The sequence below is a fragment of the Simochromis diagramma genome, unplaced genomic scaffold, assembly GCF_900408965.1.
Source record: "Simochromis diagramma unplaced genomic scaffold, fSimDia1.1 OVJJ01000205.1, whole genome shotgun sequence".
Classification (NCBI taxonomy): domain Eukaryota; kingdom Metazoa; phylum Chordata; class Actinopteri; order Cichliformes; family Cichlidae; genus Simochromis; species Simochromis diagramma.
Window position 1 is genome coordinate 1,623,179 of NW_024386782.1, and position 25,893 is coordinate 1,649,071.

At 41.7% G+C, this 25,893-nt stretch overlaps 2 protein-coding genes across 6 annotated transcripts in view; one reads left to right on the forward strand and one right to left on the reverse strand.

Annotated features, from left to right (window-relative positions):
• The window catches only part of ak5 (adenylate kinase 5), a 102,982-nt gene extending 101,922 nt beyond the window's left edge, over nucleotides 1-1,060 (forward strand). The window contains exon 14 of the mRNA XM_040015506.1: nucleotides 309-1,060. Coding sequence (XP_039871440.1) covers nucleotides 309-377 — 69 coding nt within the window. The 3' untranslated portion in view covers nucleotides 378-1,060. The remainder of the gene's footprint in view (nucleotides 1-308) is intronic.
• Nucleotides 1,061-2,571: 1,511 nt separating this feature from the next.
• Nucleotides 2,572-25,893, reverse strand: zzz3 (zinc finger, ZZ-type containing 3). 5 transcript variants are annotated; one of them, XM_040015393.1, is made up of 13 exons: nucleotides 24,669-25,769; nucleotides 16,367-16,593; nucleotides 14,436-16,318; nucleotides 10,371-10,509; nucleotides 10,002-10,149; nucleotides 9,782-9,894; nucleotides 8,974-9,045; nucleotides 8,020-8,121; nucleotides 7,537-7,632; nucleotides 6,694-6,843; nucleotides 5,423-5,557; nucleotides 4,936-5,036; nucleotides 2,572-4,320 (listed from the first exon to the last, which is right to left on the reverse strand). In XM_040015393.1, exons 2-13 carry the CDS (start codon nucleotides 16,526-16,528, stop codon nucleotides 4,176-4,178), a joined length of 3,246 nt encoding a protein of 1,081 aa, XP_039871327.1. In that variant the 5' UTR covers nucleotides 16,529-16,593; nucleotides 24,669-25,769; the 3' UTR covers nucleotides 2,572-4,175. The 5 variants fall into 5 exon arrangements, with proteins under 5 accessions (XP_039871327.1, XP_039871308.1, XP_039871318.1 ...); XM_040015374.1 differs by lacking the exon at nucleotides 24,669-25,769 and adding an exon at nucleotides 25,778-25,893 and having other exon boundaries at nucleotides 14,436-16,593; XM_040015384.1 differs by having other exon boundaries at nucleotides 14,436-16,593; nucleotides 25,331-25,768.

Consider the following 25,893-nt stretch of genomic DNA (forward strand, 5'->3'; position numbering starts at 1 on the left):
AGGACCAACTTTCTGTGAAGTTTTACTCGCCTCTCTGATGTTTCCACTGACATGAGAGCGATTAGAAAATCACACGCGTTCCTTTCGGGGTTGATCTGCCCCTTTAATAAATTTACTGTTTGAACTTTTAAATGCCACATCAGGTGTGCGTGTGTGTGTGGGTGGGTGCTTAAATGCCACATCAGGTAATGAGGTCATCAGTCTGCTGTGAGTTTGCACTGCAACAGGCTGCCGTCCTCAACTGCACGTGGGCTTGCTGATGGTTTGAGAAAAGGCCTCGTTTTCAGCCGGTTTGTCTCCGTCTGCAGATTGATGCCGAGAGGTCGCCGGACCAAGTGTTCGCCCAGATCTGCCGCTCGATGGAGTCCGGCTTCTGATACCTATACCTTCACACCCCAAACTCTGCAGTCGAGGAGGGTCCATCTAAGAAGACCTTCTCTCTTTCTCTCTGCCGTCACCCCCAAGGAGACTCACTCGCATAACCTCACACCTGCGCCAGACTCATTGAACTCCAGTGGTATGCATGTCTTACCTGCAATCAGTGAAACCTCTCTCTCTCTGCTTTTTGACACTGACAAAGCGCCTGGTTGTCACATTCTGCTTCACAAAAATGCATCCCCCCAACCCCATCCCCTCTTCTGTCTCTCTCTGTAAAATCAACCTCAATATATGCTGCCAACTGCCACACCAAGGCAGATAACTGTACTGAGAAAAATAGCAGTCCCTGCTGTGACTGAGAGCATGCTGGAAGTGAAATCTCGCCACCTTCCCACGCGAGGAGCTGAGCAAGGTTCCCCCTGCCATACTACAAAGTGGAAATGTCAGTGTGTACTCGTGCTCTCACGCACAGCACCTTGCTTCTTATTGTAACAAGCATGCAAGAGTTAAAAGTTAAGCTTAACTGCCTTTTGTGCATTAAATTTAAAAAGGAAAAAAAAACAGAAGCAAATAAAGAGTATTAAGATTACTGCATTTGTATGTTTCCAAGCTCATCGTACAGGTGCGTGGTTTGGTATTTAACATTCAATAAAGCCAGTGCATTTGCTAAATGGAGCATTTCTGAGTGTCCTTTGGTGTGGTGTGTAGCGTGCAGCATCAGAGCTGAGCTGACAGCGCCATCTGCTGGTGAGAGGATCACAACAAAAAGGCAATTAAGTGATAAGTGTAAGAGGTCAAGACAGGTGAAATTCCCCTTTCTGTCAGGATAAAGAAGTTTAACTACACATTTAATCTCTGAGATATCTACACATAAGAAAAAGGAGTGCAATTTTAACAGAACTTTTTTTAGTTTTTCAACATGATAAAGAAATGCAGCTGTAAATGAAAGAAAGTTGAATTTAAATTGTAAGAAATGCATGTTAAATTTCAGGAAACGTTTCTGTTCATTCACAGGAAATATCCTGTTACTTTTTACTGAGCATCTGTTAATTACTTTAGTGTAGTACGGATGGCCATGGTGGAGGTCTTTATCAGTAGGAGAAGATGAAAAACTTATTAAAATAAAAGTCCAAAATATATGCACCCTGCCTTATTTTCCAAAGATTTTTACGCCCCTCGGGCCTTATGTTTTACACCCCTGGTTTAAGAGTTTAGCGTTTCAGTTAAAATACACAGAAAGATCATTTGGACATGTAAGAAGTATAACGAGAGGGGAGGAAAAAAAAAGAAGCACTTTGACATCTTCCTGTCAAACGTGGGACAGGAAGAACAAAATATCAGCACTGTTGGTTCCAGCAGGTGGAAAGAGGCAGAAAATTAGCTGTCACACAAAGTGCTTCTCTCCCAGTGAAAGGTCGCCAGCATGGCTTTATTCTGCAAAAGGACATTTCCTGTGTTTCTTTCCACAGTGAAATTGCAGAAGAAAGTCTAAAGAACACTTGCACGAGAAAAAGCTTCACCAAGAAGCACTTAAGATTTAATTGACAGCAATAAAAAATATTTTACAGTTAACATTTTCATTCAGGTTCTCAGAGAGACTCAATTACTCAGCATCAATGACAGGACTGCCTCATTATGGCCAATATTAAAATTGCATCCAACCCCACTTAATGTGACAGTTATAATCTAGAATTTTAATACACATCATTTTGAGCTTTTATTGCGCTTTTTTCCTTCTTGGGTGATTATCTATCCATCCATATTTTTACTCATAACTTATTTTCCTCATTTGTTAGAACTGTACTCACCACTTTATAAGCCAGCTAAAATCCAAGCCCTCCTAAGGGTCCCTTTGAATTATCAAAACGCTCAGGATTCAGGCTAGTTCATCTACTCTTGGTTCTGTGTGATCCCAAGCACAGAAGCCACACCCACCCGGTGTTCAAAACAGCAGTTTCAGAAGAAAGCTGGGTTTAAGGTTGTGTGAGGACTGAACCGTGAATCAACTAAAGCTATTCTAGCAGAGTCAAAATCAATTACTTAGTTCCTAAAAATGATGTGAAGAATTTGCTACCAGTTTGCCAGGGTTCAGGGTTTGATATAAAACTGAGAAAAACACAGATTAATCCTGCTGAGTCAAACTCAGGGTGACTTTGATGGCTGATAACAGAGGAAGCACGGATATAGAAAAACTTATTTTCACATACTTTTATTTCCACAGTTCTCCTAGCATTTTTTAACATTATTATTTTATTTTTTTTACATAAGAACAGACTGTTATACACAGATATTGAAGCAGGGCATAGGGGGTGAGGGAAAGAGACAAAAACCATACAAAATGGTGTCTACTCAAGCACAACAAAATCTATGTGTATAAAATTGTGTGGGTTGCTCCACTGTGGTGCACCAACCACTACCTCAATTATTTATCTTTTTTTTAAATAGATTAATAAAAATACAATCTTTTAAATGGACCTTTAAGGTGGACTGCAAAATTAAAGATCTAGAGCCATGATGACTGGATCAATAAAGTAGGACAGTGTGAGTCAACGGAGCCACGCAGGAAGGGAGAAGTTGTGGCCAGGTTAAAGGTCCCTCCCCCCCCCGCCAAAACAACAGCCTCTTTTTTTTTCTCTTAAAAATGGCACACAGCATCTAGCGCTGGCTACTTTTCACCATACACTTGTACACTCAACATGATCAACAACGGCACACACTGGGGGCGGAAAAAGAAGAAAACAAAAACGCAGTCTTGTGTATTTTCCGTTCATACGCCTGCCTTCGGAAATGTTTGCTCTCCGTGCTGTAGTGCTTCTTGTTAGACATGTTTTAGTGGAGAGAGCAAAGGAAAGGGAAACAGATGAAAGTTTGTTATCTGTGTGTGTTTGAGAGGTGAAGGGGGTGTAGAGAGCAGCGTTTGTGTGACAGTGGTCGTGATGGCTCCATGCTGAAACATGGGAGCTCGATCCGTTTTAACACATACAGATTTGTCTGCAGAACAAAATGTGGATCTGCAGCCTGGAAAAAAAAGAAGAAAACAAATGAAAACAAAAACAAAACAAAAAACACTGGCTTCAACCACAGTGTCTGCTGAACTTCACCTGCAGCACCCCAGACGTCTGCTGAGGACACCGCGGCTCATAAATACTCAATCTACGGATACCTAGCTAGAACATTTTCACTCTTGCATAACACAGAGACCACATACACGCATAAAACCACCTATGTGTATCTCAGTTGATGACTTCACAGTCCACTATGACGTGCTGGTTGGCCACCCATCACCATTAGGTGGCGCTTCACCAGACTGATCATCAATTCTCCAGTTTTGAAGCAGCACAGGGAGGTAACTGGAGGGCGATGGGGGGGAGAAACGGGGATACAGGACAGCCCTGCTGGAGTCACGGAGCTCGGGAATGTCGTGTGCCTTCTATTTTCTTTTTTTGTTTGTTTTTAAAAATAGTGTATCATTTTCAAATCACGGATCCGTTGAATAACCTGGCTGAGGTTGAGCAGGGCTTCCCCCCCCCCCCTTTTCTTTTTTTTTTCCTTTTTGAAATATTTATTGAGGAACCGTCATGGCCACCCTTTGCTCAAGTCAGGGAGGTCAGTTACCAACAGCCCCCCCACCAGCAGCACGGGTCTGCTCTGAGGACCCCGGCTGTCTGCCTGCCTAATGGCCTTCCTGCCTGGCGGCGGGTTAAGCGGTTATCTTGGACTTGAAGGATGGAGCCATGCACAGAGTGGCCTGTGGGATATGTGGAGAGAGCCTGGAGCTAGGGGTGCCTGGGACCCTGTCATCTGTTGGCTGGGAAGTAATTGGGGTCCAGGTAGTTGTAACCTGTGCTCTGCGGCAAGCAGTAGTCCCGGTCCAGGAAGGTTTCTGCCTGGTACACTGGCTCCAGGTGGTGGTTAGGCTTGTGGGTCTCAGTCTTGAACAAGCTGGAAGATAAGGAAAGGATACTGTAAGAACCACATATAAGCAATTTACCAGCAAGTACATTTACTTTGACATATTGGGTCTCACACTGGAAAATTTTCACTGAGGGCTGTTTCCCCATAGATTTATATAGAACTGGAAGCCTTTTTATAACTACACTGCCACTGTGGCAGTAGCTATTTAAAGAAATGCACGTTTAAGGCACTTCAGTACTGTCTTTCTTTTTTAGACCCACGAACTACAGCCATCTTGCGTTCCATCTACCATCTATGGTAACTACACGCCATCAGACAGGTAAATCACGTGTTGTACTGTGAGATTAACTTGTAGTGTACAAAAAGAAAAACATGCAAAGTCAATGATGACTGCAGGAACCTAAAAATGTTCTGTGGAAACCCTTAAAAAATGAAACAAAAATGGGGTTCAGTTTAAACTAGCTTCTAGTAGGGGGCATGAATGTTATTTAGTGAATGGCATACCACAAACAAATGCAAAAACATCCTGTGTTTTCATTTCCACCATGTTAAATGTGTTAAAATGTCAGCAATATTTTCATCATGGTGCAAAGCGACCAGCACTGTGTATGACTGTTTGGTAATAAAGGAAGTGGAGCTGACCAGTCGGAGCAGTTGGAGCAGAAGTCAACAGAGTTGTCAGGCGGACAGTCCTGACAGTGCCACCGCACACCCAGGATGGGCTCCATACCACAGACGTCACACTGCACAAAACAAACACAAACATATTCATCGTCCACAGAACACACTCCCACAAAAGTATGAACATATTAACACCTTCTCTACACTACAAACTTGTTTCTGAAGGCCTTGGAGTAATTAAAAGAATTATTATTCAACAATGCCATTAAAATGTGCACATTTTTAAAGTTCATTTTAAAGCTTTGCAGCTTAAGGCGGAACTACCTGTTAAAATATAGTTTTTACAGTTTATTTATCGTCTTATGACAACACATTAAAAAATAAATATTTCCTCTGCCGCCAACTTGAATTTTTTTCCACCTCATGGTGCGACTTAAATGCATAACATTTTGAGGGAACATGTATATGCAGATTCCTGATCTTAATGTCATCACCGCGCAGTCTTTACCTTATAGCCTATGTGCCGGATCTCAGTCTTATCCTCCTGGATCTCCTGGAGCTTCTGTTTTTTCAGACGTTTCAGCTGTAAAAGCTCTTTGTATTCTGGCAAACTTCTCAGCTCCACAGGTACACTCTCTTCATCCTGTTCAGACAAACAGGATGTTGTTTGACAGTCATCAGGAAAACCACATACATAATATTTCCTCAACAACTCCAAGGATCTAATCTAGATGCTTTTTACCCTGCAGACTTATTTACAGCCCGCAGCGATCAGTCTAATTTTAGCTGGACACAAGCAACGTATCGATAAGAGAGTACATACTGTCTTTCAGCCTAAAGAACAAGAGTGAAAAACATGGTGTCCTTTACAAAGACACAGCTACCTCCAGCTATTTGTATGAAGAAAAGAATAAAGCAAACAAAATGCAGCATTTTATTTTACAACAAAAGCATCACACTTCTATGTTTTGACAAGGAACAGCTTTGTGAGTCCAGTTAGGCTGCCGACGCACTTTCCCTCAGCAGACTTTCAATCTTCCTGCAAACACGACCAAAATAAAAGACAAGCTGGTGAAGTGAGAAATTACTGTGACCCACGCTGGCAACACCTTTTTGACTTTACTCCATACCGGCGGTGTCAGAGGTTTCGTTAACGCGCTGATGGAGACGGCAGCCTGTGTACTCAGCAGGCTGCAGCGACCTGGTTTCACTAAAAGGTTACTGCCATCAAAGGCAAGAGAAAGAAATGTCAGCTCCTGGATAATGGCGAGCACCAGGAGTCGCGCAGTTCAAACAGAACGAAAGGAAAGTCTGGTCAGGTCCCCTGCTCTGATTTAGGCATTTTTAAACAGAACAAGCAGCCGTGATTAGAGTAAAAATCAAGAGCTAAATGCTTCCCTTCACCCAAATGTGGTAAAGTGGAGCTAAAAAGAACAGTCTCTAAAAAAGCATACGCACGAGAGCAGAAGAGGAACACAGGTGCAGTAATTTTATTTAAAATCGCTTTAAATGAAGTATTCAGGTATAGAAACAAATTCCCAAAAGCCCGTAACACATGCTTTTAGCAGTCTTTATCCTACAGGTCACTGCTTACATGAGAAGGAAGAGGGTAAGACTGTACACAGACAGAAAAGAGGAGGAGTCATGAGGTTCATTATGCAGTAAAGTGACAAATAAAATGGGAAGAATCAGTGAAAACATGATAAGTCACAAGAAAGAAAGAAAGAAAGACAATAAACCTTTGAAAGAAGAAAAAACACTGAAAGACAAAAGACTGACCGAATCATCAGCCGAAGGGTCCTGCACACTGTTGTAATATGCTGAGCGTTCATCATCTTCATCCATGTAGACTGGAGGCTCGTAGGAGGTCAGGAAGGTGGACGGCCGGTACAGGTGTTTGTTAAGGTGATGCTGCCGCTTGCTGGATGCCTGGAGAATAAATAGGGTTCGTTAGAAGAGCGTAAACAAGGCAAATATAACTAGCAGTTAACAAATTAAGTATGTTTGTTGTCTCTAAACTACAGGGTTGTGCAATATGAATGAAATTAGTATTATACTATTATAAAACGCATCCCTGGTGGTTATAGTCTTGGTGTGGTAGTTCATTCAAAACCAGATATAATCAAATGTAATCATAATGTCCAATTTAAATGGAAAACAACAGCTGTAACACAAGACAAAGAAAAGCTTTACTAAATGGCAATAAAAATGAAGACACAATCTTTGTTGATACTGTCAGCACATCTACAGTGATATCAGCATACGGTGGCTGAAAAGTACAGAGGGACTGCAGCACAGAAGAGATGTTTGAGGCAAACACGAAATGGATGACATTGCATTATTTGTCCACTTGAGAGCAATAAAAAGCTTCGTTTTCAACATCACGTTTTATCACCCTGTTCATATCTTTGCCAGCAGGCACAGAGTTTAATCCAGTCTCCAGCGAGCGCCACACAAACTCCCATTCTTATCATTAAAATACCATTTAACTGAAAGCTGATATGACAACAATGAATTAGTTACCCAGCATAAACTTTAATATTCAAAGGCAAAACCATTACTTTCAATGAGATTACCTATTCAGTATGGCTATGAGAGGGGGGGAGGTAGTAATTGAGTTACCTTTTTAGTGTACATGCACAGGTTGGGTGTTCTTCCAGGCACAGGGATACCAGCTTTTGTCAGTTTGATGAAGTACTTTTGAACCCTACTGGCAACCTGGAAGGTTTTAAAAGGGAGATGGTTCTGTTAATCATTTCCAACTGAGGAGCAGCTGCTTGAAGCAAATGAGCTCTCTCTCTCTCTCTCTCTCTCACACACACACACACACACACACTCCAGGTACTTGTAGGGGGTGCAGTTAACATACAAGTCAGCCTGCCTTTTACCACTGACAAGCGTACACTTTTTCAATTTAACAGTTTGTTTTTTGCAATTTCAAAGTCACAACAGGACAATAAAAATAAAAGGAAAGATGCTTTGAGCTTCTATGAGATCAAATCTTTCGGTGCATACATCTGCAGATGTGTAAAGAAACCAAATATTCTAAACTAAGCTGCTATAAAATGTAACTTAATTGAAGTTGATCCTCATTTTCTTCGTCACCTGTTTTGCTGTTCGATTGCCCAACTCATCAGCAATCTTCTGCCATCTTCTGGATTCGACTTCCTCAGGTGGGAATTTAACAAGAAGCTGCTCCAGTTTTTTCTATCAAAACACACAAAACATCAGGTTAAAATTATTGCTCCATTCTTTAATGTTTAATAAATCTAACAGAGGTGTTTTGTTTATTTGGTGGGGCGTTTTTCATTAGAGGGGATAAATGAAAAATACATAGAACTGATCACCTATCCATCCATCCATCCATTCGCTACCGCTTATCCTTTTCAGGGTCGCGGGGGGTGCTGGAGCCAATCCCAGCTGTCATAGGGCGAGAGGCGGGGTACACCCTGGACAGGTCGCCAGTCTGTCGCAGGGCTAACACACAAGTACAGACAACCATTCATACTCACATTCACTCACAGATTCACACCTAGTGGCAATTTGGATTATCCAATTAACCTATCCCCACAAACTGCATGTCTTTGGACGGTGGGAGGAAGCCGGAGTACCCGGAGGGAACCCACGCAGACACGGGGAGAACATGCAAACTCCAACTGAACAGGAGTTCAACTGATCACCTAATCATGGTAAATCTAAATTAAATCTATTCGATTCAATTTTATTTACATAGTGCCAAATCACAACAGCAGACACCTGAGGGTGCTTTATATTTTATGATGAAGTCCTACAATAATACAGAGAAAGCCCCAACAATCAAATAATCCCCTTTGAGCAAGCACTTGGTGACATAAAGTGCATAAATTAAGACGTATTAATAGCGCTGTACCAGTTTTAAACAGGTCTTAAGTATTTATTTTCTGAATTATGTTTGATTTCTATTTTACTTGCAAACATCCAGTTTTATGACGATCAACCTATAACAATCTAAACCACTCTTATGACAAATTGTGGCAGCGTGCTACAGAACATACGAGCTCTTACACTCTTGCTACCTACCTGTTCTTCCACAGTCCACAGCTGGTTAAATGTGTCGGGTTTATTTGGATGACAAATCCTCCCCCTGATCATCTGTCAAAGCACAAAAAGTGGCAGCCATGTTAGAAGACTGACACAAGACAAAAAATAATGGGCACACCACCATTTGAAGAGCTCTTTACATATGAACTGCCTGGCACGCTGAGTCAGTCAGTTTGACAGAGAAAGCCTGGCTGTCAGATGTGACTTGAGATGTGTCATTGGGAGGATGCAGAAAAACACCAACTCTTTTGAGTGACAAACAAAATCCCGTTAGGACTCAGAGAGTGTAGTCTGAGAAAATGCTAATGTGCCTGCACAAAATAAACAGGGAGAGCAACAGAAATAATCAAGGAGTTGTTTTCTTAGTGCTAAGTGCTTTGCCACGTCTAATCCCAGCAATCAATTAAAAGTGAAACCTTGCTGCCGATACCATGTGGGAAAACACACACACGCACGCACACACAAAACAGAGGCTAAGAATAAGACTTAATCAGAGGAGTGGGGGAGAGGTGTGCTCCTCATGTTTCCATAGATACCATCCTTTGTGCTCACATGCGCTGCATGTTTAACTCTGCCAAGAAGTAAGAATATGAGGTTGGAGGAGGTGTAAAATAACGTGACGATTTGTAGGGTGACCTGCAAGAGATCAGTGACTCACCAGCTCCGGCTCTTAGAAACTGATGTCACAGAACCTGCACTAATGATATACTGGGAGATAACTGCAGCTGTGATGGCAGCACCTTGTGAGTGTTGTGCAGAATCTTTTAGTAAGGACACTGAGGTGTACCTGCGTTTGCCTGCCGTTCTCGGGCGCGTCACTTGTGGGTAGAGGGGAGTACATTGTGGAGGATTCACCTTCCTTCTTGGGCTCAACGGGACTTTTTGGTCGAAGAGGCAAACCTGGATAGGGAGAACAGATGTTTCCTTTGACAACAAGAAAGGAAAAAAAAAAAATGCACATACACTTGATAATCAATCTATTAACAGCTCAAGTCATTCACACGTGCCTTTGTCAAAGATCAACTTTAGCCGCCTGGTTTTCCGTTTCTTGTCGCAGAATTCTCTTTCAAAATCCCCGAGGCCTGAGGTGTACTGCTCCCAGGCAATGTCAGGAAGCTGGACAACATGCTGAGGACACGGCAAGCCTAGATTCACCTGAGGATCGCACAAATCAAGGCCCAAAGTCAAGTTGAATCTTTAGCCTAGTTTTACTAAAGCACATCACAACAGGAGAGGAAAAGACATCCACTACAGTCCCCCCCCCCACCAAAAAAAAACTCTACTGGGAATGCTTTATACACTTGAATCTGCTACTTTTCTGCTGTGCACTTCCATGTTTTGTGCACAGCACTTAGCTGCACCAAAGGCATTGTTACCCGTTTTTGCAGCTGTTCCACAAAGCTGATGGGATCGCCAAGCGCCTCTCTCTGATGGCGCGCCAATGTTTCAAGGTCCAGGATGGCCTGCGTGCGCTGAGCCTCGAGAACTCCAATAGTCTGCAGCAGTCTCTGATAACTGACACAGTGGGGAGCAAGGTTAGACAAGAGTAGAAGGAAGACACTGCTTACATTATTTAACCTGACACTTGCAATGCTGCAGTGCATCAAACTTTTAGACCACACACCATGCATAATTCAACAATGTTGCTGAGAACCTAAACAGTTGCACAAAACATGACCCATTTTCAAAAAGTTCCAACCTATTCTGCAAAGAAAATATAAACTGTATTACTGACTCCATCTATGTGATTATCACCACAGTGGCTGGAGACTATGCATCTTCTTAAACCAGATGCTATAGTAAAAGCCTAACAAGTGTAGAGTTACTGATCTAATGAAGCCCATTAGGGACTCTAACTGCACATCTCTCAGACTTCAGACCAGGTATCAAAACCTGTGCATGACAAACATTTGGGTTTTGAAGCAGTTCAGGAGCCTTGAGTGACCTTTACTCTCACACTCTCTGGGGCAATGGGAGAACTGCAAACTGAGCTGTCAATGACTAATTGTGCTAGTGACTCAGAGTCCTTACAGTGCGAGCAGAGCCCCAGGAATTGACAGGAACGTGACAGCATCCTACACAGCTATAAAGTAATGCAGGTGCTCAGTGGAACAGACTGGATCAATCTCTACTAACACAACATGAATGAAAATCAATGCACAGGACACAATTTCTACGACAGAAGTCAGCTTTGTTTAAAGTTGTGTTGGGCTTCTTGGCTTGTACAGCATCCACTTGATCTATGCATCGATGAAAATTCAGTCTGTCTATGCATTAGTGGCATCAAAACTACTTTCTGTGATACTAAGCAACTGTGATTCAATGTATTAAAAAAAAGGAAGAAAAAAAAATCTGCAAAAGAAAGCAGTGAGAAGATCCATTTTGAGGGAGACTTGGCTCTGCTTCTCACCACTCTGGACACTCTCCAAGTGTCCAGAGACAAGTCTGGTGTTCCATTGCCACCTACTGGGCCCGAGGTCCACTGACAAACATCACTGCCAAAGAAAAGCTGGCCTGTACAATATTAGTGCAATGTTAATGTCTGATAATTGAGAACAGGGATCTACTTAATATGTTTAGGACAGAGACATTCGTCAAAATCCACAAAACTGGTGCAAATATAAGATGTATGAATCAAATTTGTGCCAATTCTCCACGTTCAGCAACTCCAAAGTGCCTCGTCATGCCTTCCTAAAAATGACTCCTGGCTGCATTGATCTGAGGCTTTGAAATTCTCCTTACTCAGCACAACCAAACCTTGGCATGGCACCGAAACTTGATCAAATTATCAGGTAACACAAGAGCAGTGAAATCTTATTCTAAGCCACTATCTGAATATGAAACATTTACGGATATTAAGTGTTCAAAGACAAAAGAACCCCAGCGCGATTATGTCTCAAAGTCCTCCTCTACCCCTCCTCCTGTGAAGATGTACAGCAAATCAGACGACCTGCCACAGCGCAGTTAGCAGAGCCTGACTGAGCGCGGCATGGGACATGTCCACCAACATAAACATCTCATCTTTCAGGACAAATAACAAAAAAAAAGAAAAAAGAAAACCACAAACAAAGATCAACACTGAGAAATCCTTTCTCTAAGAAACAGCTCAACGTACCGAGAGAAGAGATGACAAGAAGCAATCAGCATAGTAATTTTACAATCTCCTCGGGCTTTGGAAGAGTGACAAGTGGCAGTTAATTCACACAATAACAGTCCCAGATTGAAGGTGGAAATTAACTGCTGAAACATGGAAAACCTAAACAATAAGGCGGGAGCTATAGTTAGACGTTCCCGCAATTACTGGTGGACATATTTAAGCATTCTGTCTGCGAGTTGGCGGTGCAAAAACCCACGAGCTTCAACAGTAATTCAGCTTGTAAGCTTGAAAGCAGACTTGTAATCTGCTTTCCAAAAAGACTGTTCAATGTTTTCTTTTCATTATATTTACAATGTATTGTTTGTTTGTTTTAAACTCTCCATTCTAACGTGTGATGCAACCAGGATCTTCACACAGACTTCTGTGGGTGTATTCATCTTTATTGCACTATAGTACAATTTCTGAGCTGTTTGTCACTGACTATGTTTGGCCCTTTTGCACTCAGAGGCTCCTCTTTGGTGTTTCCATACATTACTGCAGTACAGGATCTACTTTTGAAGGCTTATCTATACAATGTTTATATGTATTTTGTACATATCTTGTGTAAGAGTGATAAAAACCTCAAGCCAGAAATAGGTGAGATACACTGCCCTGCTATATTCTTATATATTTCATACAGACTTGAACAAGCTCCCCTATAGTTGAACAGGGCCTACATTGTGAATACTGCTGAGAATCGGGACTAGGGCTGGGCCATATCATACAGTTCATGGTAATACCGGTATAATGTTGGGCAACGATAAGGAAATGAAATATCGCGATAGAATATGGGTAAAACGTGCATGCGCAGTGCCTTTGTTTTCATACGCACATGGCGGAAAAAGCATGGCGGCGACGCAGAATGAGAAGGGCGAAAGTGGATCGTGAAATGAAACAGATGAACCAGAATTGGTTTGTAAAAATGCTGCAACTTCACTGGTGTGGAACTGGTTTGGCTTTCGTCCGTCAGATACACAACAAAGCACTATTTTTGGTAGAGCATGCTAGCGGGCCGTCGTTATTACCGTGTTTTTTGGAAAATACGGCACACTTAAAATCAATCCTTTGATTTTTCTGAAAGTCGACAGTGCCCCTTATAATCCTGTGTGCCTTATGTATGAATTCTGGTTATGTTTACAGACCTTGAAACAATTTTATGTACACGGCGCTCGAAAATCTGTCAAATGTTTCAGTACGACTTTGCTAAGCTACGAACCCGCACCGCTTGATGGATTGTCGGAGCACTGTCGTAGGCAGGAGCCTTGCGGAGTGATACGTACTGTGCTTCAACATAATATTACCGTATTGTGTGTGTATAACCTCTTTTTAAGTTTTGTGGATATTATACATGGTTATGCTGAGGATATGTCGGCCAATTTCCACTGGAAATGCCTTTTGGTTAAACTGTCAGCCAGGAATTTGCATTTGCACTGTTACATTTTTATATAACTTTAATGCACATAAAAAACAGCTGCTTGTTTAAGTGAAAATACATTGATGTTTTTTTTTGCACTAATAAAATTGTGGAGTTGTAAAGTATTTTGTCTCATGTCAATTATATCGTCGGTTATATCGTTATCGCAAATTTTCAAATGTATATTGTGATAAATATTTTTGGTCATATCGCCCTGCTCTAATCGGGACCATTTTTATTCGTTTAGCCTTTTTACCTAACTGTTCTTTATTTATTTTTTTGTTTGTTTGTTTGTTTTTTGATGACTACAAAGTATATTTGTAATTCGAGTTATATAGTAACCACCCTGCTCTTTTTCTGACTGTTAATTCACATCATGGTATAGGGTTCAGTTACATGTTCTGACTGGATCCTTTACCCTATGTGATAACACAAGTACAAGTTACCCTAGCCAGGCAAAGGTTAATTATTCATCCTTGAAGGAGAAACGAAGGGTTATTGAAATCATTAACAGAAAAGGAAGAAAAATATTGCTCTACTTGTCAAATCTTTGCCTTTTTTTAAAAAAAAAAAACAAAAACTAAATAGTGAAATGTTTTACCTATTCAGACCTCAAATGTATCAAGCCAGGGGTTTAGAGGTTTTCAATAAGAAAAGGTCATAGGGTCACTTCACTTTAAAGAGTCAAAATCCAAAAACAGTTGTCATATTATTTGTATATAAACTTTAAAATGCTGAAGCATTAAAAACATTAGAATAATCTTGGAAAAGAAAAACCCTCAGTACTTCAAATGCATCGCTGGTTGATCAAAAATATATTGATAAACATTTGCAAGAGCTACATCAACAACAGATTAAGAGAGCACAATCCACAAGGGAGCTCCCACATACTCTTTGTTGTGTTTAAGAGCCAAGTGGTCCGACTCGAAGTAATACACGTCTGGCTCCTCTTCCTCCTCCTCCTCCTCCTCCTCCTCCGCAGCCTGGCTTTGTGTCAACTCCTTGCTGTGTTCGGCCTCTTTCCCCTCTATAAATCCACCATCCTCACCACCTGCCCTGTCCCCAGGATCCCCAGACACCGGCTCCTCATTGGAGTGGCCAATAGAGTCTGAGGGAGCTGGCTCTTCCACCATAGGGCAGTCCTCCTCCTCCAGCCCAACCACCACCTCCCCCTCTTCCCTCAAGGGACCATTGTCTCTGGGAGGAGAGCTGGGCTTGGAGGAGCAAGCTTTGCCACTGGACACAGCCCTTCTGGGTGAAGTCCGCCGAGTGTATCTGTGTTCGTAGAGCTCTGTGAAAGAGGTGGATGTGCTGGAAATAGAAGGGTTGCACTCTGGCTCTGTGGGGGAAGGGGGTGTTGTTAGTGGGGATGTGGTTTCTCCTGAGTTGCTGTTATTGTTGTGGATTGGACTACTGTTCATATTAGTGGTGGAGAAGGAGGTGGAGGCAACAGATTCCTGCACTGGTGTCAGCAGCCGTCCATTCGTGTCGCTCTCGCTATCCATCACCTGCTCCTCATGAGCCAGACAGAACGAGTCACCTACTACGTCAACCTCCATCTCCTCCACTTCCTGCTCCTTGGCCACTATCAACTCAGGGACAGAATCATCCAGAAGACCCTCAGATGTTGGTGCAGATGAGGATGGCAATTCTCCTGAGCCAGAAACCTCCATATGCCCAGGGACAGAGTTTCTACAAGGCACAGCGGGATCAGGGGATGAGGGAGTCCCTGTCTGACTGCCGTTGAGCAGGGACGAGAAATTAGTATCAGGGGTAGGATTTGAACTAGACTTTTCACCAAGCGTGTTTGATTCCTCTGTGTTATTTTCTCTGAGTCCATTAGAAGCTTTGTGGGCATTTGGGAACTGAGAGGCCCCATCACACTCCACATGACCATCCTCTGCATCGTCCCCTGTGAGCTCACCTTCCTGTTTACTGAGGATAGGTGATGCAGGAACTGTGTTAGCAAAGTTCTGGCTGGGTAATTCCTCACAGCTGTTGTCCTTGCTAAGCTCTGGGACTGAGTCAGGACTTTCGGGTTTCACAAGCTCGGGGTCCTTCTCCTGTCCCTGAGACTCTCCAGAGCGAGAGCATCGCTTGGCCCTTTTAATTTGAGGAGAGGCATCCCGCGCCCCGTTCCCTCCATCACAGTTCTCTGACTTTTCAGGGCTAATGTCTTTTTCTAAACATGACTGGCCTCGCTTCCTGGAACTGGTCCATTGATCGGCCTCTACCAGAGAAGCATCAGAGTGAGTTACATTTCCCTGCAACAAGGCCTGTTGTTGGCCATCCTGCGAATAAGTGTCCGGTGTCTCATCATGCTTTGTCTCCTGTTTAGCATCCTGCTTTGACTCCTGCTTAACGTCTTGGTTTGACTCCTGTTTTGTCTCGTTTTTTGATTCCGGCTTGACGTCCTGTTTGGTGACCTGCTTCGACTCCGGCTTGACGTCCTGTTTGGCGACCTGCTTTGACTCCGGCTTGGAATCCTGTCTGGGAACCTGCTTCGACTCCGGCTTGACATCCTGTGTGACGTCCTGCTTCGACTCCGGCTTGGTGTCCTGTTTATTGTCCTGCTTCGACTCCAGCTTGACGTCCTGTGTGACGTCCTGCTTCGACTCCGGCTTGGTGTCCTGTTTGTTGTCCTGCTTCGACTCTGGCTTGGTGTCCTGTTTGTTGTCCTGCTTCGACTCTGGCTTGGTGTCCTGTTTGTTGTCCTGCTTCGACTCCTGCTTGGCGTCATGCTTCGATTCCTGCTTGGTGTCCTGCTTGTTGTCCTGCTTCGACTCCTGCTTGGCGTCATGCTTCGATTCCTGCTTGGTGTCCTGCTTCTTCTTGGGCGAACGGGCCCTTGGCAGTGGAGACACTGAGGTCTCCTCTGGCTGGGCGATGCTGCGGTTCCTGAGGGTTCGACCACAAAAGTTCTCATCCAATCCATTGAGCCCCACTGATGACCTTGTGACGCGCGAGGAACGGGATGCGGCCATACTATGGCGAGTGCCTACAGTCTCCTCATCTTGGTGCTCTCTCCTCTGCAGCCAAATGCGGGCACCTGCAAGATACACATGGAGAAACTTGCACTTAAATGTCAATCTAACAACTGAAAGCTATAAACATATGCAGCTCACTGTTGCATTAACATCACAGTTTTCAGTTTGACTGGTTTCACTGGACTTGCATGCTAAAAATGAATGCATGAACAGTACCCTGTGGTGTTTCAAACAGAAGCATGTACCAGAAGGCCTTTGTTAAATACCACTCGGGTCATTGCTCACACCAGAGGGGTATTGATTTATTCTGTCATTGTAGCTAAGCAACACCTTCTGTCCACAGGCAAATCTAGATGTCTTATACCAGGTCAGTACACAGGGAATAAATTCAAAAAGGGGGGGAGATCTTACACTCGCACAAGGAAACAATCATGTCAGATGTTCCTTTGTGCCTAAATGATCAATCAGTCTGTACACACGTCTCAAATGGCACAGCACTGAGGCTCATCTGTATGTGACTACAGCTCAGCAAGCATTTTAAGATATGAAAAGACCACAAGCACAGAAACAAGGCGTTTAAAAAAAAAAAAAAAAAAAAAAAAAAAAGCCATCACACAGATTGTGTATGTCTGTTACAGCAAGGGAATATGTATTTCCTCCTTGCGGGCATTTCTGCTTTTTGTCACAAGTAAAATAAATGTAGTTTAAAGGTTGACTGATTTCTGACACTAATTCTCACATCCAATTCAACAGAGATAACACTGCAGACACTGTTTTGTCATCATACACTGCAGGCCATTTATCTCTTCATAACAGGTGTGCCAACAGGCTGCTTTCCTTCCAAAACTTATCACAACATACAAAAATTAAAATCCTCTGGGAACAAAAATTCTACATATAAACCATCATCTGCATATAAATGGAAAGCCATTTTGTGCCTTTTAAAAATAGAGTAAAGGGGGGATGAGATATAGGGAGAAAAGCAGAGGTCAAAGTATTAATCCCTGTGGTACCCCACATGAAACTAAAGCTGAGGATGATCTGAAATCCAAAGGACTTGCACAAAACGTTCTCTCAACCAGGTAAGACCTAAACTACTGAAAAGCAGTACCACGAATACATAGTTCATAGTACCGTTAGTAGCTAGTTATTACACATGTAATATTACACATCAGGCAAAGTGTCTTCCTAAAGTCTACCCATATTTTTTCTCCATATACAAGAAAAAGTCTCAAATCATCTTAATATTTCTCTTCACCTCTCTCTGATGTGATCCATTTGTGTGGGTGATGGCTGACCCGCACTATATTGAAAATACAAAAGCAACTCATCTGCAACCAAATGGTAAATGAGCTGGTTCTTATACAGTGCTTTTCTACTCTACTTGAGCACTCAAAGCGCTTATACACCCAATTACGCACATTTGTACAAGCACTTTTTCTACGTAAAAGTGGGGTTTTTTAATCTAACATTCAGCCCCTGATTATCTGGTGACTGCAATGAAAAAAATCGTTTTACTGTCGGACTGCAAGTAGCTGCGGCAACCAACTGGTCACCCAGAGACTGAACCTCAACCTCTAGGCAATCCCTTATGGCTGCAAGTCGATTACAAAGGTAACCTATCTCCAAACAAATTGTCGTCTGACTCTCACTGACTGCAATCACTCTCAAACAGACTACAGTGCAGACACGAAAAACTGGAGACCCGACAGCCAAGTATTCATTGCTGTCATCCTTCTTTCAAGTTCACCACCTGGTGCACATGGATAGTTGGTGCATTATAATGTAAATTACCAAATTTCACATGGCAGACTGTCATACAGTTCATAAATACAGACAGATTGCCAACACATTGCAATCAGTCTGAGTCAGTCTGCACTGATGGGCAAAACTTAACTGGTTGTAGTCTGAGAGTATCCCTATATAAAAGCAAGACTGCCAATCACCTATATAATTTTGCAGTTAAATTGCCATCCCACAGAAACTATGTCACAATTTGTAGAGGTATTTATTAACGTGTTTTAAATCTATGAGATTCTGGATGATTTTTAATGTGAATTTCTCTTTATATAGATGGCAACGGATTTGCTATTTTCACCAATTTATCACAGTGAACTGTTGTATTGTCTCAAACAGATTTCATGTAAATGCTAACTTGACCCAATTGATTCGCAAACTTATTGCAGACCAAATCCATCTTGTTGCTCTTTTATCATCATTTTGATTGAGTAAAGTTGCTTCGAAGACGGCAATCAACTGTGAGTGGTTGCAGACGTCATCATCATCATCATCATCTTTGAAGCAATTCCACGGCAGCAAGATCAGAAGTTCATTGCACACAGCTGCAATAATTTTAGTCATGCTGCAGTCTCCAGCCACCTTTTTTTCACAGGTGATTGCAACATGAGGGAAAAGGAGAAACTAGTGCCACTATTAGGGAGTTAGGAAAATAATGGTTGAGTCGAGCCTGATGTTATATTAAACATAAAGAATGATTCCCAGCCTCTTCCTCAGGCAGGACATCGTTTTAATTTAACACTGATATCAGCAGAGACCCAAAGCCAAAGTATCGCTATTAAATCAGTAATACAAAAAACTGGATCACTGCATCTCTAATAAATTCACACATATAGACAGCTAGTTCTTGTTTCTCTCAGGATTTTTTTTTTTTTTTTATGCAGCATATTGCATAAAGATCATGGAAACAAATTAATACAATTTCTCTCTCATATATCTAACAAAAGTCATGGAAGCATTGAAAAAAAAAAACGAAGGAGCTTTCAAATTGTAATTACAAAAACAGTTTACACTAGATTATGTTGTCTTACAAAGTTATTAAAACAAAATAAGTCAATTAACTCCACAATCAACAACTTTAAAAAAAAAAAAACAAATACATAAATACCTTACTCTAAGTACAAAGTATTAATAATCAAGTTATAATTGCCCACAGAAAAATGCAGCTAATGAAAGGGAGATTGTAAAGTTCCTGCTCCAGTTAGAAGACTTGCTGCTGACACATCCTCTGCATCATGGTCCAACTAATAAATCTAACCACAAGGACAATAAAAACAACATGTTAGAGGTCATATTAAAGTGACATTCAGCAAGGTATGATCTCACTGGATGTCCTTTTATAGATGATGGGAAACAGTAGTAGCCATATATCTTGGGGACAAATCGCATCAATTAGCGCCATGGACGAGGTGCTCATTTACATTAATTCACAGTACATCAAGCTGTTAGCCGACCTCCGTCAAAACTGATTTAAAAGCTCCTTGTCTCCCATACTCGGACAGTCCCTCCCTTTTCCCGCACTGTGCTAACACAGCACCATCAAAGCCACAGAGGCTACTCCGGCTACAAATACATTTTGATAATACTCCTTCAGGGAGCTAACAATAGTCACCTGAAATGAACACTACCACATGCACATATTACTCACACTCTGCTAAAGAGCCCAGCTGAGAAAACTAATGTGATTTGTCCATGCATAAAATAAAAGAGAAAGAAAAGCAGAAAACGGGGAGCAGGAGGAGCAGGTTTTTTTCAGACAGAGCGCTCACCCTTTGACTCAACACGACAAAACTAATTAAGCCGGCTCATCTGACCTGCTCCCAAAAACTAGGAAAGCTAATCACTACATCAAAAATAATTAGTGCTACAGCTGGGCTGAATAACTTTATAAAACATTTGATCACACTTCCACGTTCCTAATAATTAACACGTTCCTGGCTTAACTCACAGGGCCTATCTTAATAGTTAATATTAAGTTCAATGTTGCATTCGGGTACCAGATTTCACAGTTATTAAATTAAAGTCATCATTGCATTGTAAATCTGACTAGCCTGCCCAACATCAGGTTCAAACTACAGTCAGACATGCCTAGCAGAAGTGCAATGACTGGAATGTTATAAAATCAGGTGACTTGCGTATTTTCCCATCCCGGCTGTTACCGAGTGGGTACAGACGAAGGCGTTCTAGAGTAACAAACATTAAACATCCTCAATGACATGACTCTCCTTGGCTGTGGAGCCTGTAGTTAGCAGGCATTAAACTACTCGCCACAACAGTGATTTCCTAAAGTATAAACACTGTGCAAGTTAAAGTGTGTTTATTTTATTTAAAAGGGACATTAACATGAGCAAATGAGACACATTTAGACGGCTTGTTTCATTTTCATCTGCAGTACCCAGCAGGCTAACTGCATTTAGAGAGAGCAAACAAAAACAAACAGAAAAGAGCAAGAATTATTTGAATGTTAAAAGATGTTACCATATAACATATTAAACGAACATTAAAGATCATTTACAAAACAGCACAGACAGAAAACAACACAAACATGACTACTGAACAAGAGCCGGTGTCACCGTTACAATGACACCACCTCCTATTATGACAGCATTTTTGATTATCCAGGAAACAGTGATTTATAAAAAGTATGTTAGTCAGTTCTGTGAGTATAGTATTCCAGGTATGTGCTGCTCCATAAGAGAAAACAGTCTGCCCAGAAACACTTTCTCAAAAAATACAAAAACAGTTTAGATCAGTAATTGCAAAAACTAGCAAATATAAATAGATTTATAGGAGATGGAAATTCACAGATTGTTTATGTTGCAGGGTTCAACATAACCAATGGCTCTATGGCCCGGGGCCAGTAAATATATCTGATTAGTCAGCTGCTGGTCCATTTGAGTGTTTCCATCACAGCAAAATGGATAAAGCAAACATTTGATTGTCCATCTTTTTTTTCTTAATGTCAGTATTTTCCCCTTGTAATCTAAAAACAGTGGCTTTCAAACATTTTATGACCAAGTCACACCAAAAGGCAAGCCTTCATACCATCTGTACTATCTTCCAGTTGTCTTTTAAGTTGTATACTGTCAGATGACAGCATTCTGGATAACACATTTTCAGCATCTGCAACTACAAGACACCTACGATTTAGATCATTCCTTTTTAGTGTGAAAAGTACCATGCATTACAACATAGTTGACACAAAATCCCAAGGCACACCTGGATTTGCCTCAATCAGAATCAGAATACTTTATTGATCCCTGGGGGGAATTTTTTTTTTTTTTGTTGCAGTGCTCAAGGCAAACTAATTGGGAGTAGGGCTGGGCCATATCATACAGTTCATGGTAATACCGGTATAATGTTGGGCAACGATAAGGAAATTAAATATCACGATAGAATATGGGTAAAACGTGCATGCGCAATGCGTTTTGATACGCACATGGCGGAAAAAGCATGGCAGCAAATGAGAAGGGCGAAAGCGGATCGTTGAATAAAAACTGATGAATCAGAATTGGTTTGTAAAAATGCTGCAACTTCACTGGTGTGGAACTGGTTTGGCTTTCGTCCGTCAGATACACAACAAAGCACTATTTTTGGTAGAGCATGCTAGCGGGCCGTCGTTATTACCGCGTTTTTTGGAAAATACAACACACTTAAAATCAATCCTTTGATTTTCTGAAAATCGACAGTGCCTCTTATTATCCTGTGTGCCTTATGTATGAATTCTGGTTGTGTTTACTGACCTTGAAACGATTTTATGTACACGGCGCTCGAAAATCTGTAAAATGTTTCAGTACGACTTTGCTAAGCTGTGAACCGCACCGCTTGATGGATTGTCGGAGCATTACGGCTATCGTAGGTAGGAGCCTCGCGGAGTGATACGTGCTGTACTTCAACATAATATTACCGTATTGTGTGTGTATAACCTTCTTAAGTTTTGTGGATGTTATACACGGTTGTGCTGAGGATATGTCGGCCAGTTTCCTCTGGAAATGCCTTTTGGTTAAACTGTCAGCAAGGAATTTGCATTTGCACTGTTACATTTTTATATACCTTTAATGCACATAAAAAAACAGCTGCTTGTTTAAGTGAAAATACATTGATGGGGTTTTTTTGCACTAATAAAATTGTGGAGTTGTAAAGTATTTTGTCTCGTGTCAATTATATCGTCGGTTATATCGTTATCGCAAATTTTCAAATGTATATCGTGATAAATATTTTTGGTCATATCGCCCTGCTCTAATTGGGAGTCACTGATATAAAAGTGTAATATTAAAGGAAGGATATGAAGCTATTAAAAGAATGCAGAGCTTGTTAGTGCCACAGGAAAACACTGAAGGCGGCTACGACTGTGAAGCAGTCGTGAAGCTGAACCTTCACACATTTGCAACTAAAAGTAGAATTGTGCACAAGCTAAAACGCATTTCAAGGTTAAAATTATATAAGGTTCATTCCAAAAAGTGCTTCTTTTTTCGGTAAAAAGGCTGATGAAAACAGTCATTATAACACAGGTGTAAATTATGGTGGAGCTGCAGCTTCTACACACACCCCAAGAAGCAAATGGGCAGTGTTTGCTTCCGTGGTGGAGCCTATACCTCCTAACATTTGTTTTAGAGGTTTTGTTAGCACCTACCCAAAACAGAAATCTATAAATTCTGCAATATTTTATAAATTAAGCTACTCAGCCATATATAAAAATATTAAAGCTTAAAATGTCTGTCGTTCCCCAGGGTACATCACTGTGTTAACTTTTGCTGCAGACCAAACCTGCTTGGAAGCAGGTTTTGATAGAGATGACAAATACTGACAAATAAATCCTACAGAAAATAGGATCACCAGTCATGGAAGAAACCTGAGACCGCAGGGTAAAGATAGTCTGAGGGTCTTAAGTTTTTCAAGAGCGCTGATAAGAATCAATAAGAAATATAAGTTACCAGAATTAACTTTAGTCATGCTTTTTTCCTCATTGCGACAACTGTTAAATGATTCTATTGTTCTATAAGTCTTAATTAAATAATCCTGATATAGAACACCAACTTTTACTTATTAACCTAAAAAAAAAAATCCTACTTTGAATTTATGTTATTTATTTTGTACTTGCTCTTAAACAATTAAACACCACAGAGGCTGCAGCTGTAAAAAATAAGGCTATAACTTTCCTGCTTTCCTTAACTTTCCTTTCCTGCATGTCTAAAATAAGAATTTAATGGAATATGCAGTAATCTGTCAGAATCTCACGTGTTAATGACATAGCCACAAAGCTGATATGTCTATTAACTTACACGGTTACCATTTTTCCAACTTTCCTTCCATGCTTCAATTAGGCTAGACTTTATTAATATAAAAATCAGTGGCTGTGCTGACAGCAGACCTGTCCGTGTTTGCGGCTGGTCAGACGCTGCTGCCGCCGCCATATCTTTCATGTGAATACACACATGGCTAGACTGGGAAACCTCAAGTCGACTGATCAACTTAATAACCGATTTTATCTGACTTCTTAGCCTGATTGTCTAGGAAAAGCAAACTCTTTTATAGGATGCTTCGAGCTTTTATACCCACCTTTTTATACTTTTTTTTTTTTTTTGGTGATAAACCACTCTGTGACTAAACTGCTCATAAGTCATGCCAGCATTACAGCCATTATATCAGACTAAGAGCCACAAGAAGACACTCTTTTGGTTAATTTGCATTTTCTCTCTCTCTAGTATATGAGAGAGTAGACTCAGCCAAGGATACATGCTTGGGATTCATGTTTGCTTCCTATATAAACATTTGACTGTGATGTATTCTTCTCCATGAAATAAGATGTATTAATCTCTTGATCTTTCTAGAAACACGCCAGCCATTAAACCCACAGCTGCCAATTTACCACAGTAAGGTGTGACAGTGTTATTTACAGTACTAACACCATATTGCAATGTACAGTCACCGATCTTGACACTCCGAGATCAATTTGTACTCACAGATATCCAGAGCATAAGCAAAGATTTTGAGTGTGAAAGACATTGTATGTAATTAGAGGACCCATGTGTTACTGTACTCTCAAATCAACCCACTTCCTGCCCCTCTCTAAAACGCTTGTTTGGTTGTAGAGTTATGTTAACACGTGGTGTTTTTGCCTTCACTGTCTTGACAGATGTCTCATTTGCCATCACATAAAGAAGCACTGCTTTCACTAAGATAGCAAGCCTGTAAACTCCCAAAGCTGTGCACTAATAATAAACACGCAACTCACAAGCAAAGTCAACTGTTAGCAAACCAGCTAATCTAAAAGTGGGTAACAGAGTTTGGTATGATGCATGTGTTTTCCGATAAATAAACGAGCTCTGTGCCATTTTACCGTCCTGCTGGGCTCATCGTCTCCGCTGCCGACCTGAAGTTCAGCACTTCCACTGGGCCTACTGGCAACCAAACATCCGCGAAGTGGTGCTGGTGCACATTCCGATGAGAATCGCTCAAATCCCTACATCTCAGCTAAATCAACTGCCGCGAGCTCCAAGCCCACGAAGTTGGGAGGCACGAGGATGCTGTTTAAACTGACGACGAGACTGGACGGGGGCGCAGCAACAGCAGCAGCACGTGCCAGCCGGCTGAGTTGAAGACTAGTTTTTGCAGCAAAAAAAAAGTTCACGATTAAAACTCACGACCACACGTCTGGACAGAAACAACCCAGTTATTTCACAGGGAGATTGCGAATTAGCTAAACGTTAGCATGCTCCAACTTCCAAGCAGACCTCAGTTGACCTAGCATGCCGTTTAGCGGGCTAACCATACAAAACTAACTTACCGTTAGCTCTCGGGGGTTAATTAAAAAAAAATATATATATATATATATTAACACTTGAGACACCAAGCCGCAGACTGTGGCACCAGCAGAATTAAATTATAAATTATTATACACGCTCCCTGTGACACTCAACGGACAAGTGTGCTGCAGTCTAACGGAACATTTTCCCCTCTTTCTGTTGTGCTCGACTAGTTAGCCAAGTTGGCTAACGTTACCTGTGCTAGTTTTCCCGTTAAGAGAAGAATCGTGGCGATTCCTGATGAAGCCCCTCTATTACTGACACCTAGCACATGCTAGCTAGCGCGACATCACACAGGGGCGTTAAAGCCACAAATAAGACAGCACGTAGATGGAAGAAATCGCCGCTAACACGTTTTCGCCGAGGTTTATATGTCCAGCACTGAGAAGTAGCATGATTAGCAACCAAGCACTTGGTAACCAGCTAGCAGCCGAGGCTAGCCGCAGCAACCTGGCATTAGCTCGCCGAGCTAGCTGATTGTTCCGCGCATAACTTTGCCGATGTATTTGTGTACTGCCAGCAATGGCGGTCACACACATTTTGAGTGGGCTAATAAATTCAGGTTCTGTCGTTTGCTCCAACACAAGCAACGAACTGGAGGCACACTTCTAAACAGCTTTTGTAGCTTAAGAATTACACATACCTCACTTCCGTAAATTTGCTGCACGCTCGGCCGCAGCCATGTTTTCAATCCAGTCAACTAGTCGGGGTGTGTGAGCAGCAAGCGCTCTCTCGTCAAAATGCAACACTATCCTGTAC